The 14,242-nt window shown below is 49.3% G+C and overlaps 1 protein-coding gene across 2 annotated transcripts in view; it reads left to right on the top strand.

Annotated features, from left to right (window-relative positions):
• Window positions 1-13,933, top strand: part of LOC125047686 (cadherin-89D-like) — an 81,328-nt gene extending 67,395 nt beyond the window's left edge. For both annotated transcript variants that reach the window (XM_047646044.1, XM_047646045.1), the window contains exons 7-29: window positions 936-1,067; window positions 1,401-1,622; window positions 1,856-2,020; window positions 2,450-3,451; window positions 3,597-3,832; window positions 4,107-4,270; window positions 4,796-4,992; window positions 5,446-5,535; window positions 5,946-6,092; window positions 6,359-6,469; window positions 6,656-8,080; window positions 8,316-8,513; window positions 8,768-9,062; window positions 9,395-9,570; window positions 10,003-10,113; window positions 10,303-10,416; window positions 10,711-10,799; window positions 11,112-11,195; window positions 11,476-11,650; window positions 12,025-12,116; window positions 12,530-12,845; window positions 13,143-13,429; window positions 13,618-13,933. In XM_047646044.1, the coding sequence (XP_047502000.1) occupies window positions 936-1,067; window positions 1,401-1,622; window positions 1,856-2,020; window positions 2,450-3,451; window positions 3,597-3,832; window positions 4,107-4,270; window positions 4,796-4,992; window positions 5,446-5,535; window positions 5,946-6,092; window positions 6,359-6,469; window positions 6,656-8,080; window positions 8,316-8,513; window positions 8,768-9,062; window positions 9,395-9,570; window positions 10,003-10,113; window positions 10,303-10,416; window positions 10,711-10,799; window positions 11,112-11,195; window positions 11,476-11,650; window positions 12,025-12,116; window positions 12,530-12,845; window positions 13,143-13,429; window positions 13,618-13,843 (6,054 nt within the window). In that variant the 3' untranslated portion in view covers window positions 13,844-13,933. The remainder of the gene's footprint in view (window positions 1-935; window positions 1,068-1,400; window positions 1,623-1,855; window positions 2,021-2,449; window positions 3,452-3,596; window positions 3,833-4,106; window positions 4,271-4,795; window positions 4,993-5,445; window positions 5,536-5,945; window positions 6,093-6,358; window positions 6,470-6,655; window positions 8,081-8,315; window positions 8,514-8,767; window positions 9,063-9,394; window positions 9,571-10,002; window positions 10,114-10,302; window positions 10,417-10,710; window positions 10,800-11,111; window positions 11,196-11,475; window positions 11,651-12,024; window positions 12,117-12,529; window positions 12,846-13,142; window positions 13,430-13,617) is intronic.
• Window positions 13,934-14,242: the final 309 nt, after the last annotated feature.

The raw sequence follows: 14,242 nt of genomic DNA, 5'->3' as shown, positions 1-14,242 counted from the left end.
GGAAGAGGGAGAGGGGAAAGGATGGAAAAAAAAGGTGGGAGGGGAAAAGGGGAAAAGCAGAGGATGAAAAAAGGTGGGAGGGAAAAATAGGAAGGGAAGAAGAGGGGAGAGGACGAGAAGAGGAGGGGGAAAGGGGGAGAGGGGAAGGGGAGAGGATGAAAAAAGTTGGAAGGGGAAAGGGGGAAGGGGAGAGGATGGAAAAAGAAGGTGGGAGGGGAAAGGGGGAAGGAAAGAAGAGGGGAGAGGGTTGAATACGGCGGTGAGGGGAGAGGACGAGAAGAGGAGGGGGAAAGAGGGAGAGACGAATGGATGAAAAAAGAAGGTTGGAGGGGAAAAGGGGAAGAGCAGAGGATGAAAAAAGGTGGGAGGGGAAAAAGAAGGTAAGGGAAGAAGAAGGGAGAGGACTGAATGCGGTGGTGAGGGGAGAGGACGAGAAGAGGAAGGGGAAAGAGGGAAAGGGAAGGGGAGAGGGTGAAAAATAAAGTGAGAGGGGAAAAGGGGAAGGGAAGGAGAGTAGGATTGGAAAGGGACAGGGAAGAGTGGGGAGAGGGGAGAGGATGGGGAAGGGGAAAGGAAATGAGAAGGAGTGGGCAGAGGTTTGGGTAAGGAGGTGAGGGGAGTAAGGAGAGGGTGAGAGAAGAGAGTGGGAGGAGAAAGAGAGGGGAGTTTGGGTGGGATGGAAAGGGGAAAGGGAAAGGAAAAAGAGGAGGTAGGAAAGGGGTGGATTGGATAGGGTGAAGGGAGAAGGGATATGATGAGAAGAGGGGAAAAGGGGGAAGGGGAGGGGGTTGGATGAGGTACTTAGGAAAGAGAAGAAAGGTTAAGACACCAAAAGTCAAAGAGAAGAAGGGAGAAGGGAGAGAGGCGAGGCTAAGCTAACCAAAGAGTAGAAATAGCCGGGATGAGTGAGACCAAATCCTTTTCCTTCCTCGCAGGACATGGGCTCCCCGTCCCTCAGTTCGACGACCACAGTGACGGTGGTGGTGGTGGACGCCGACGACCTGCCTCCGGTGTTCAGCCACGAGCGCTACTTCGCCAAGGTCTCCGAGCACCCGGGGCACGACACGGTGAGAGAGGCGGCGCGTGTGGTAGGCGTCACATGTGTCTAGATAGTAAGAGTGGTGACATTTAAAAAAAGAAAGAAGGAAAAGTACTGTACATGGATTTTGCTATTCAAATAGATAAATAGATAAATTGATATGTGTGTGTGTGTGTGTGTGTGTGCGTGCGAGCGAACGAGCGTGCGAGCGTGCGAGCGTGCGCGTGTTATTTTCAACGTAAAGAAGTAGAAAGAAGTATGTTTCATGGTACACATTTATTTATAAAATCAGACATTTACCCTCCAAAAGTGACAAATGGACGACCCCAGTTCTTACCCGCACTTCTCCCGCCGACCCCAGGGCGCCGCAATCCGAGAGGAGGTGAGCTTGACTCCGGGTCCCCTCCGAGCTCTCGACGGCGACGTAGGGCAGAACGCCAGTCTTCGTTACACGCTCGTCCGTTCCCCGGCCTCGGAATACTTCACCCTCGACCCCCGCAGTGCTCAGCTGTTCCTCACGAAGCACCTCGACCGGGAAACGCTGGCCGATAGTTCGCTCGTCCTCCATGTTCGAGCGGAGCAGGTAAGGCTTCGAGGTCTAGGCCAGGAAAGGGAAGGTTTTTATGCTTGGAGGTTAGCCGTTTTTAGTGGTGGATTTTTTTATGATTTGTTTACCTAACTTATTTAGTTTTTGATGGTCTGTTTACTTGTATTTTTTGCTATTAATTTCAGTTCTTTTCCCGTTAACTCTTTATTTTCTTTCCCCTAACCTACCACCTACCCACCAAACCCACTCACCCAAATCCCACCCACCAGGAGGACAACCCACGCCGTGTCGGGTCCAGCGTGATCGAGGTGTTCGTGGAGGACGTGAACGACAACCTGCCCGAGTTCAGCCACAGTGTGTACGCCATTTCCATCGTGGAGAATTTGCCGTCGGGTTTCAGCGTCGTCCAGGTGTCGGCCACGGATCGGGACGAGGTGAGGGTCGGACTTTGAGCTTCGAGGTTTTTTTTCTGGATCTGTCTGTCTCTGGTTTTATCTCTGATGGTTTCTTATCCCTCTCTCTCTTTTTCTCAGTCTCTGTCGGTCTCTTTCTCGCTCTCTCTCTCTCTCTCTCTCTCTCTCTCTCTCTCTCTCTCTCTCTCTCTCTCTCTCTCTCTCTCTCTCTCTCTCTCTCTCTCTCTCTCTCTCTCTCTCTCTCTCTCTCTCTCTCTCTCTCTCTCTCTCTCTCTCTCTCTCTCTCTCTCTCTTTCTCTCTCTCTTTTTCACGATTCTTGAAGGTACTTACATATTTTTGGACTCCAAAGGGAAGTGCGAATTCCGCGATAGTTTGGTCGTGACTAATCTGGTGATTTTACATTTCTCCCAAGCTTTCGAATAAAAGCAAAACATTTACGACCTTTCCAGGGGGTAAACGGTGCCTTCAACTACCACGTGGTTGGCGGCCAGGGAGCCTTAACTGTCAACCCTCTGTCAGGCTGGTTGACGGTGGACAACCACAACATCCTGGACCGCGAGGAGTCCCCCGTCATCACCCTGTACGTGTGTGCCAACCAGATCGCGCCCATCGTCCAGGCACCGCCGGGCGTCAGGCAGACGTCCCTCTTCCGCAATAGGACTTCAGGAGGCGCCGACGACAGTCCGAGAGGAGGCGCGGTTGACAAGGAGGAGGAGAAGGAGGAAGAAGGGATCCTCGAAGCCCCCGTGACGGAAGATCCTCCCACGACGTTCCAGGAGAGGTCGCGGGAGTCACCGACGCGAGTCACTGTCCCCTTGTTGAGGCGAAGGACGCGACCCACGCCATCTACGCGAGCCGGAGAACGAATCAGGAACAGTCCTTCGGCAGAGTCCCGGGCGCCGTCGGGAGTTGTCACGCGTCAGAGGAGGACCGACGCCCAAGTGAGGGGAAAGGCAGCAGCTGAAAGAAGCTCGAGGGAACTCTCGAGAAGGGAATCGCGAGTGTTATCAGACACCAAAAGGAATGGAGAACCTTCAGAAGACAATGAAGACGATTTTGTTGTAACAACAACACCGAAGACGACGACGACAACAACAACAACAACAACAACAACAACAACAACACCAGAATCAAGTTCAAGGCTGGAACGCGTGAAGAGTAACCTCTCGAAACGACGCCTCCTCTCTCCCAGACGCTTGAGGAGAAGAATCGACGAGAATCGAAGTAGGTCCTCGAGACGACGAAGTTCTCGCTCCGAACGATCCGCAACTGAAGCCAGAAAGTCTCCCGACTCCCCCGACTCTCCCGACTTCAAATCCGACTCGGAGTCCTGTGCCAAGATCGAGCTGAAACTCCTGGACGCCAACGACAACAACCCAGAGTTCCTCCCGAGTAACCAGTACCAGTTTACTATAAGTGAAGAGGCACGAGAGGGCACCGTTGTAGGTTCGGTAAGTGAGAGATACACAAAAGTCTAATGTTATAGGGAGAAATATTATATTACATTATCCGCATAGAGTATTAATAATAAACAACAATTAAAACCCCTCACCCACACCATAACTGATCACACATCCCCCCTCCAACACAAAACAGGTACAAGCAGAGGACCGCGACGAAGGCGGCAACGGACGCGTCAGCTACTCCATCCAGTCCCCAGGCAACAGCACGAGACGCGACCGCACCAAGGCCTTCTCCATCGACGAGGACAAGGGCACCATCCGCCTCGTCACCAAGCTGCTTCCTGGCGAAGTCACCCTCTTCGTTGAGGCGTCTGATAGGCCGTCCAACCCTTCGGAGACGAGGACATCTCTCGCCGTGGTTACTGTCTAGTAAGTCCCTCGACGTCGCCTGTTTTCGTAGTATTATCGTGTCATCGTTGGATTATTGATATGATGGTTATAGTTTGATATCAGAGCATTTTCATATAATTGTTTTATAGATATATTGGTTGTAGTTTTTTTATTTAAGATATTTTCAGTCCAGCTAACAAAACATAAATCCAATGACAATAATAATAAAATACATTCACGTAACTTGATCCATCACACCAAGACTGCCCGAATTTACCATAATTTGCCCCCTCCCTCTCCTTCCTCTGCCCAGCGTCCAGGCAACCCAGATGTGGGAGCCGAGGTTCGTGGGCGCCCCCTACGAGCTGTGGGTGGGGAGCGACGCCACTGTGGGCACCAGTGTGGGGCAAGTACGCGTCGTGGACATGGAAGGCTCAGACCTCATGTTTGATATGTTCCATTCCTACCAAGATGGAGGTGAGCTTAATGGCAGGCCATTTTTTTTACTGTGGCCTTTGTTTTAACTTTCATTTTTTTTTTTTTTTTTTTTTTGGTATTAGATTGTTTTTGGGTGTTAGATTGTCTCCTTTTTTTAGAATGTTTGATTATAAGTTTATATTTTTTCCCTTCTATATCCTTTTTGATTGTCAGATTGTGATTCTGTCTCCTTTACACTTACGTTTTTGTGAGTGTTATAGGAAGAAGTGACGTTTCTCTAGTCTTCTATGATTCGTAAATATCCTTGACTATCCCAAGATGGAAAATAATGTTACCTATCCACGACGAGGCATTGCGTACCCCCCCCCCCTTCTATGACGACCTATGAAGATCCACACGACTCGATGCTCTCTCCCAGACGACCTCTTCCTTAACTCTAATCCTTCTTCTCCTTAACTCCTCGCCTCCTCCTCTTTAACTCCCCTCCTTATTCCCTCAGTTCCCTCCTCCTCATTCTCCCCTCAGTTACCTCCTCTTTAAAGTATTACCCCCTCCTCCCCTCAGTTCCCTTCGCCATCGAGGAGAGCTCTGGCATCGTCTCGGTCGTGGCTCCCGTCCAGCAGTTCTCGAGGACCAACTACGAGTTCGAGGCGGTGGTCACGGACGGGCGGACGTCGCTCGTCACCAACGTCACCATCCACGTCGCCCCCAACAGGAGGCCCTCCACCAGGCGCAGCACCGTCGTCAACTTCTCCGTGCAGGTGAGTGGAGACTGGGCTTTGCGGTTTGTTTGTGTTCGTTCGTTTGTTCGTTTTTTTTCTTTCTTTCTTTCTTTCTTCGTAGTGTGAGTAACATGTCGAAGGAAAGAAGAGGAAAGCAAGTGGATTTATTCAACATGAATCCTTCACATTCTTTTTCGTTTCCGTCTTTCCCTCCTCCATCTCCTCCTCCCTCCCCCTCCCCCTCCCCCTCCCCTCCCCTCTCCCCTATCCCCTTCTAACCCCCCAACCCTCCTCCTTTTCTGGATCTTTGTCTCTCCAATATTTATGATACCATTACTAGCAACGATAATAATAATCACTATGGTAACAACAATCGAACCGCAACACCAAGAAAAATCACACTCGAGATAAGACTATATACATTTTTAATCACTCCTTGAAATAAAGATAAAAGGCAGACTAATTTCGCTTCTTCCAAACCTCTCTTCGCAGGAGAACGTGGCGGGCGGCCTCGTGGGCGACTTGGCGACTGCCTTGCGGGACGTCGGGGCAAGGATCGCCTCGGACCCGCAGTTCGAGTTGGTGAGTTTGATATTTATTTATTTTTATTATTAATGTGTATTTATTTCTTTATGTATCTATTTATTTTTATTTTATTTTTTTTTTTTATTTTTTTTTTTTTTAAGTGGTCTTTGGACAGAGATTGGTTAAGTGGATAAGTAGATAGGTGGGTGGGTGGGGGAGTAGGTGGATAGATTTGATAGATGGAGATAAAGATGACTGGATATATAGATAGATAAATAGATAAATGGGTAGATTGATTGACTAATATATATATATAGAGAGAGAGGAATATAGATATGCCTGATAATTTAGTTTCCCGGAAAATAAAAAAAAAATAAAATACAGATACACCCGAAAAATACCTAAGTATCCCTTCCTTCGCTCCCTAACCTCCTCCTTTACGGTCGACTCTTTCATCTTGTCCGCAGGTGAGTCCGGAAGCCAGGAAGTACTTCGCCCTCGGCCAGGACGCCTCCCTGTACACCGTGGCGCCCTTGGACTATGAGGCCTCCCCCAACCACACGCTCGTCATCGTCAGCGGAAGGACCTCGGATATTTATTACGTAAACGTGCAGGTGAGTGCGACTGGTTTACGCTTGAGATAGATGTTTATTTATCTTTATTTATTTATGTTTTTTTTTACTCTAATTTTGGAGAAAAAGAGGGAGAGTGTAGAGACTAATGAGTGTGTTTAGGGGAAGCTGAAGGAGATATGATTTGGAGATAAGTAACGTGGGTGGGAAGTACTGTTTTAAAAATGGTTTAGATGAAAAAAAAAACGGTAATTGTGCGTGTATTTTTTTTTTTTTTTTCTGTTTCTTTACGGTTTCCTGCCTTCCAGGTTGAGGATCTGAACGACAACCCGCCCCAGCTGAATGCGGTGGCGTACGAGGGCACCATCAGGGAAAACGCTCTACCGGGCACCACCATAAGAGTTCTTCCTGCCATACAGGTGATTATAACTTGTAACTTATAACTTGTAACTTATAACTTATAACCTGGATTGTTTCGTATATGCATATCAAATTTGATCTTTGGCGATATTTGATGGTGGGGTTTGTGTATGCTAACCAGAAACTGATTGTTCATGGCATTAGGATAAATGTTACGATATATAACTGGAGCGCCCTTCCTGCAGGTGAGCGACAAGGACCAGTACCCCGGCGCCACCTACTTCCTCCAGCTGTTTGGCGACGCGGCTCACCTGTTCGACATCGACTCCTCGACCGGCCAGGTCACCTTCGTCGGCGACGACCTGGACCGCGAGAAGGTCGACTCGTACGTGCTGCGCGTGGAGGCTCGCGACGACGGCAACCTCACGTCGAGAGCCAACCTCACCATCAGCATCGAGGACGTGAACGACAACCCGCCGCGGTTCGTGCAGCGCGAGCCGCTCTTCTCGGCGCGGGAGGACGACCCGGACGAGAACTCCTCGAGGAAGCTCCCCGACACGTCCAACCTCGAGTACCTGGCAGACCTTGAGCGCTCCCTCGTCAAGATCCCCGAGTCCCTGCCTATCGGCAGCCGCGTGACGGAGGTCACGGCCACCGATGACGACGAGAAGCTGTACGCCGACGTCCGCTACAAGATCGACGCGCAGACCTCTTTCAGCTTCGCCAGCGGGGAGAACACGACGCCCATTCTGAAGGAGGCGTCGACCTTCTCCATCGAGAGCAAGACGGGCGTGGTCGTGGTGGCGGGGCCCCTGGAGCCCGACCACTTCTACCTCCTGAATATCTCGGCGACGGACGGCGGCGGCCTGGCGTCGCACACGACCGTCTCCGTCGCCGTGTTCGACGTGAACGATCACGCGCCGCGGTTCGAGCGCCCCGTCTACAACTTCGAGGTGGTGGAGGGCGAGTACCTGGTGGGGGAGGTGGGCAAGGTGGTAGCCTTCGACCAGGACTTCGGCAACAACGCCAAGGTGCACTACCAGATCATCTTCTACAAGAACTCGAGCGAGGACCAGGTGTTCCCCTTCAGGATCGTGGAGACCTCGGGCACCATCCTGGCCACGGGCACCGTCAACCGCGAGGAGCGCGAGGTGTACGAGTTCTCCGTCGTGGCCACGGACATGGGCACGCCGCAGCTCTCCTCGTCCGTCCTCGTCCACATCGACATCATCGACGTCAACGACCACCGCCCCGTCTTCTACGACTACAAGGACGCGATCTACTCCGGGGAGGCGAGCAGCGACGGCCAGCTGGAGTCGGGCAACGCCAGCTTCACGCCGGTGTACACGGCCGCCCTCTCGGAGCACGCCCCTCGCGGCACCGTCGTGGCCAGGCTGTTCGCGAACGACTCCGACTCCGGCACGTCGGGGAACGGCCTCATCCTGTACAAGCTGGAGGGCGGCGAGGACAAGTTCTCCATCGACTCGAACAACGGCAGCGTGTACACCGTGGGCGCGCTGGACTACGAGCGCGCCCCGACCCACAACCTGACGGTGGTGGCGCAGGACCTGGGCACCCCGCCACTTTCCGCCTCCGCCCTGCTGGTCGTCACGGTCGTCGACGAGGAGGAGGAGCTCACCACGCGTCTCTTCGACCGGGAGGAGTACGAGGTGAGGCAGTCATTTTTTCTTTATAATATTATCAGAGTCTGTGATGTAGTCATTTACATCACAGATCAATGAATGAAAATCAGAACTTCATTATTATTCTGAGATATTAATTATATCAACCAAATAATTAAAAAAAGCCATTTTACTACATAAAAGAAATGCATCTTACAAATAAATGCTTCCTTAACCAACATTAACTCCAGCTATTTTATCTACTGGACCTTCCTTCCACCAGGTTCGCGTGATGGAGAACAACGACACCCCCCTGCGACTACTGGATCTGAACGTGAGCGAGGCGTTCTCCGGGCAGCAGCTGCACTACCAGCTGGTCGACCCGGGCATGTCGGGCACTGTGGCGGTCGACTCGTACTCGGGCGAAGTCTACCTCATCGCCAGCCTCGATCGGGAGACCAAGAGTAGCTATCGCTTCAAGGTAAGGAGACATGTTATGGCCCTTCCACGTATTTTTATCTATTGTTATAAGTTAATTGGGTAGTATAGACTGCAATTTTATTCAGACTCGGTTTCTCGAAATTTGGTGATAATTATTTATAGTTTTGTATGGATGCTTTATTCCATATATGATGATAAAGCTATGCCTTATACAACAATCCCTATTTTCATATATTAAAGCAGCCAGTCTCTCACGTCCACGTTCACCAACGAAAACTAATCTTCCACACACAGGTACGGGCAACGCAGCCGGAACGAGGCCGCGCTCTAGAGTACCTGAACGAGCAGTCGCAAAGCACGAGACGGTTCGAGGAAGCGGCGGAGGGCGATCTGACTTCTCCTCCTCTGGCTGACACCGAAGTCCCCGTCGTCGTTGCCCTGGAGACACTCCCTCACGACGGCGACGGTGGGCTGAGCGTCCCTGCCGAGGTGGTCTCCTTGGGGACTTATAGGAAGCCCGTGAGAAGGCAGAGGACAGCGCCGCCCTTGGGGGAGCCGGCCGTCGGGACACAGCCTTTGCGCGCACAGGGTGAGTGGATGGAAGAGGTGGGCGGTGTTTTGGTGTGGGTTGGGTGATGATACTCCTGGTGTAGTATTTTGATACAGAATTAAATGCATACTCACACTCTCACACACTCATTCACACACACACACACACACACACACACACACACACACACACACACACACACACACACACACACACACACACACACACACACACACACACACACAGGCTGACACCCACATGCAAACTTGCACATTTATAGAGACAATCAGACAGATAGACAGACAGATAACTAATCAACTTCTCCGATAGCTCTCAGTCGCATCTTAACGCCCTTTCCCTTCTCTCCCCAGCGAGCCTGTTGGTGGGCGGCGGGCGCGACCTGGGCCTCGGGATGGACGAGGTGTGGGTGGTGGTGGAGGTGGAGGACCAGAACGACAACAGCCCCAGCATCCTTCCCCAGGGGCGGCCCGTCGTGGCGGCTGTCCCTGCCACGGCTGCGTACGGGCACTTCGTCACTAGGATCATGGTAATTGATGTGGGGCTGCGTGTGGGAGCGGAGGTGTGTGTGTGTGTGTGTGTGTGTGTGTGTTTATGTGTGTGTGTGTGTGTGTGTGTGTGTGTGTGTGTGTGTGTGTGTGTGTGTGTGTGTTTATGTGTGTGTGTTTATGTGTGTGTGTGTGTGTGTGTGTTTATGTGTGTGTGTGTGTGGTGTTTATGTGTGTGTGTGTGTGTGTGGTTGTTGTTGTTGTTGTTGTTGTTGTTGTTGTTGTTGTTGCGCCAATCGTACCTAATGTATTAAAACAATGCTTATTTTCAAAAAGGAGGGCATAAATTTTCATATTTCTTCCAGAACCTACCTTACCAATACACTAAACGAAAAACCGTATTTTTTTAAAGCCTGAAATAGCTCATTCTCGCACATTACTCCAACCCCCACGAACATTTGCGATTCCCACAGGCTAGCGACCCAGACCAGGGCATCAACGGGGAACTGCGCTACGAGATTCTACCCGGCGAAGGGGCACAGGACGCCAGCACCAGGTTCGCCGTCGACCCCGTGTCAGGACAGGTCAGTTACAGGCGATGTATTTGCGATAATATGGACGGTGTATTGTGTGTGAATTTGTATTTGATTATATAATTATATTATAATGAGGAAATACTGTCTTATACTTATCACATATTTCAAACCATATAGTAAATCATAAAGAAAGGTAGTGTTGTGTATAATCCTAATACTTATCTAATCTAATAACAGGTGGTTGTAATCGGTTCCTTGGAGGACGAATCCGGTAAGATGTTTGGCTTCGACGTCCGTGTAAGCGATCAGGGCGGAGCTCCATCAGCTCGGTCGGCCATCGCGAACGTTTTCGTAAGTGGATTTCGAACTTGGATTTTTTTCATATGATGCAAGCGATTCCAATGTTGATTTGAGCTTTTTTTTGTCTTACTGTTCAATCCATTCTTAGATTAATGTATAATCGCACAATCCATTTTCTCAGACTGACAGGAATCGATTGTAAGAACAGAATATTCACGTATTCACGCTCAAAAGATTCCCCCACGTTTTGGTTCTGTTTACAAATAACCAATCGAATATTATAGCCATTTTTGCCACATAATATTCTTCCTGATAATACAACCATCTGTTTTTTTTCTATCCCAGGTGCACGTTTTGGGAGCAGGAGGTCACCTGGTGCTGGAAGTGGCCGCAAAACCGCGAGAAGTAGAACCCCATCTCTACCACATCCAAGGGTAAGTGTTGGCTGACCACCACGCCATCTTGGTACTTCGAGCACGACGTTCATGTGACTTACATCGCAAAATTCTTAAGTCTTACGGTCACGATATTCTTAGATTTAATATCACAATGTTTGTTGACTTACGATCAAAATGTGATTAGACTCCCGATCGTAACATTCTTAAGACTTACTAGAATTCAGAATTCAGTAACTGCTAAGACTCCCGAGTATCGTTAATGGCAAAAGTCTGGGATTGAGAATATATGTTTATACCCATTCACTGTTCTTTTTTTTCTTGACAAATATTCATTATTCATCTCCACAGGATGCTAACCAACGTGTCTGGGTTGGATGTTCGCGTGCAGAGAATAGCGCCCCATGTTGACGGTGACGCGGCGCTTACTACGGCGTTAGTATAGCATTTTTGGTTATTTATTTGAGAGAGAGAGAGAGAGAGAGAGAGAGAGAGAGAGAGAGAGAGAGAGAGAGAGAGAGAGAGAGAGAGAGAGAGAGAGAGAGAGAGAGAGAGAGAGAGAGAGAGAGGGGGGGGGGGGGGGAGAGAGAGAGAGAGAGAGAGAGAGAGCTGACGTTTGTGTTTGTATTTGTGTGTGTGTGCGTGTATACGAAACAAAATCAATTCACAATATATTTACAACATACTTACCTTCCACATAATCTTTTACCCACAGGACAGACATGTACGTTTATGCAGTTGACCCGATCACTCAGTCTGTGGTCGACGCCAGCCACCTCCGCCAGGCGCTGAGGGTGAGGAAGAGTGAGCTGAAGTCCCTCCTTCCCGGTGGCGTCCATTTCAGGGGCATGAGGGTGCCTCTGCCTTCTCGCCAGGGACATGTGTTACAGGTGAGAAGATCTGGATTTTGCGTATATACATGTTTTTTTCTTTTCTTTTCTATTGTAACTGTTTAGTGTATATACATACATACATTGTAATTGTTTAGAGTATATATATATATATGTATATGCATTGTAATTGCTTACTGTATATACAAATAGTATATATTGTAACTGTTTAGTGTGTATACATGCTCGCTTTGTAATTGTAGTTTTGTCATCTTTTGTTAATTTTATATTCTCGGTTGATATTTTAGAATATAAAATTCTGCGTATATATGAAATGGAAGTGAAGTTATAGTATTGTGACTTACATTTGATTTACTTTTAAGGTTCGGCATTTGAAAAATACTGTATGGTATTTCATTCTTTTCTCTCTCTAGACTGCGGAGTTGGCGATACTGATTGGCGCCGTGGTGGTGTTCCTCGTGACAGTTACGACGATTGTGTGTCTCTGTTACAAGCAAAGAAAGAGGTAAATAAAGGATATTTGCAATGCGTCATAATGACTGGGACGTTGTTTACATTAACTAACAATTGAATATATATTTTTTTTTCTCTCTTACACGCATACGAACACGCACACACACACACACACACACACACACACACACACACACACACACACACACACACACACACACACACACTCACACACACTCACACAAACACACACACGCACACGCACACGCACACGCACACGCACACGCACACGCACACGCACACGCACACGCACGCACACACACACACACACACACACACACACACACACACACACACACACACACACACACACACACACACACACACACACACACACACCCTACAAACCCATCCTTCAGGCACCCTTCCAAACCGTACCCTTCAAACCGCTATCCTTCCCTCCAGCCGCCGCAAGCCCATGCCGATGCCGCCCATGATGACCGCAGCCGGGATACCCGTGATGCCCCTGGCCTACCCCGGCCCCTTCGCCGCCCCCTACACCCACATGAGCGACCACAGCAGCTCGGAGTCCACAGAGGCCCAGGAGTTACCCCACGACCATCCTCACTATCCTCATGACCTCGTCCACTATCCGCCTGACCCGATGAGCTACCCGGTTGACCCTGCTGTCACTACCCACTTCCCTCAGGACCCTAGCCACTACCCACGCCCGCCGCCCAGACGTCGCTCCTGCGCCCACAGCTTCCAGGCAGATCGAGAGGTGAGGGCTAGTGGGGGGGGTATTCTGTTTGATTTTATTTATTTAAGAGATTTATATCTCTCTTATATTAATTTACTTCTTGTGAAAGTCTGTTGTTGGTCACTATGATGCTGGAAAATTTTAGTTGATTAATTGGTTTGAAGTAAGAAAAAGAGAGGTTTTTTCTAACTTAATAGTTGTAGTTAGATACGTGTAAGGTATTTGATATGACATGGTTCTAAATAAAATAGCAAATATTATCCTAGGAATGAGGATTGGACATGAATAATATTATAACTGTCTATTCCTGTTTTCCAGCTGTTGCACCCTTGTAGCAGCGGCGAGAGAGTGTCTTCCCACACCGACGAGGACGAAGGTAGCGGCCCGGTGTGTCTCCGCCACGCCCCCTCGCGGAAGCGCCGCCGAGGCACCCAGCAGGGAGCAGAAGGCAGAGGCAGCGGGCCGAGCCACAAGAGCAGGAGCTCCTCGAGGGCGGGTCGAAGAGCGCTGGGGGAAGAGCCCTCGAGTTCAGACTTCGACGAGAGGGACCACGCGCCTCCCCTGGTCACCATCCCCAGGCCTCAACCCTGCTGCATGGAGGATAGGTAATGTTTGTCTTTTTCTCTGAGAGGACGCGCATGAGGTGGGGGAAACGGATTCATTCCTCATATGTCCATCCGTAGTGAAATGTCAAAGATCCCTTCACTTATGTTGCATTTGTAAATTCATGGTCTTTACAATAGACATAATTCAATATAGTTGTAATCAGTAAACCTTTCCTTTCATCTAACAGACAGAGACCGAACCCAAACAACCCACGAGCATTACCGACCGTCGACTGCACGCTAGAGAACCCCGGCAGAGCCCACTCCCCCGACAGCCTGGAACGTCCCTCGCACTGCCGGGCTGCCGCTCACACCCACACCATCCCCCGCACGCACCTCAAGAGGGAGAGGGGCTCGGATCATGCAGGAGGGAGGAACTCTGATCTCCACCCGAGTGACGTTACAGAGCTTTGATGTTTCCGACGTCGGCGTTTGTGATGAAGATCTGTCTAGTAGCAAGGGAAATGTTTTGTGACTCGGGTGGTGTTCAGAGTGGGGGGGGGGGGGGTATTTTCGGAAATATCACTGAAACCAAATTTCTAGATGACTATGATTTGTTTTTATTAATTGGTGATACCAATATATACTGTACATATATGGTAGATGGAGACTATGATAAGGCACATTGCTCAGATTAAAATTGGAAACATTCATATTTGTCAATAAATAAAACTATAATGGACAATATATTGAATTAAAAATAAATGCTGTTCACTTAGTTACTGTAAACCCATCCAATGACAGGTTTTCTCTTGTGTGTATGTTTTTTTTCTATTTTCACTGCAATATCTTGATCCCAGTGATACTATCTGT

Source organism: Penaeus chinensis, chromosome 41 (assembly GCF_019202785.1).
Source record: "Penaeus chinensis breed Huanghai No. 1 chromosome 41, ASM1920278v2, whole genome shotgun sequence".
NCBI classification, from domain to species: domain Eukaryota; kingdom Metazoa; phylum Arthropoda; class Malacostraca; order Decapoda; family Penaeidae; genus Penaeus; species Penaeus chinensis.
Note: the sequence above shows the minus strand (reverse complement) of the source record. Positions and strands in the feature narration are given on the sequence as shown.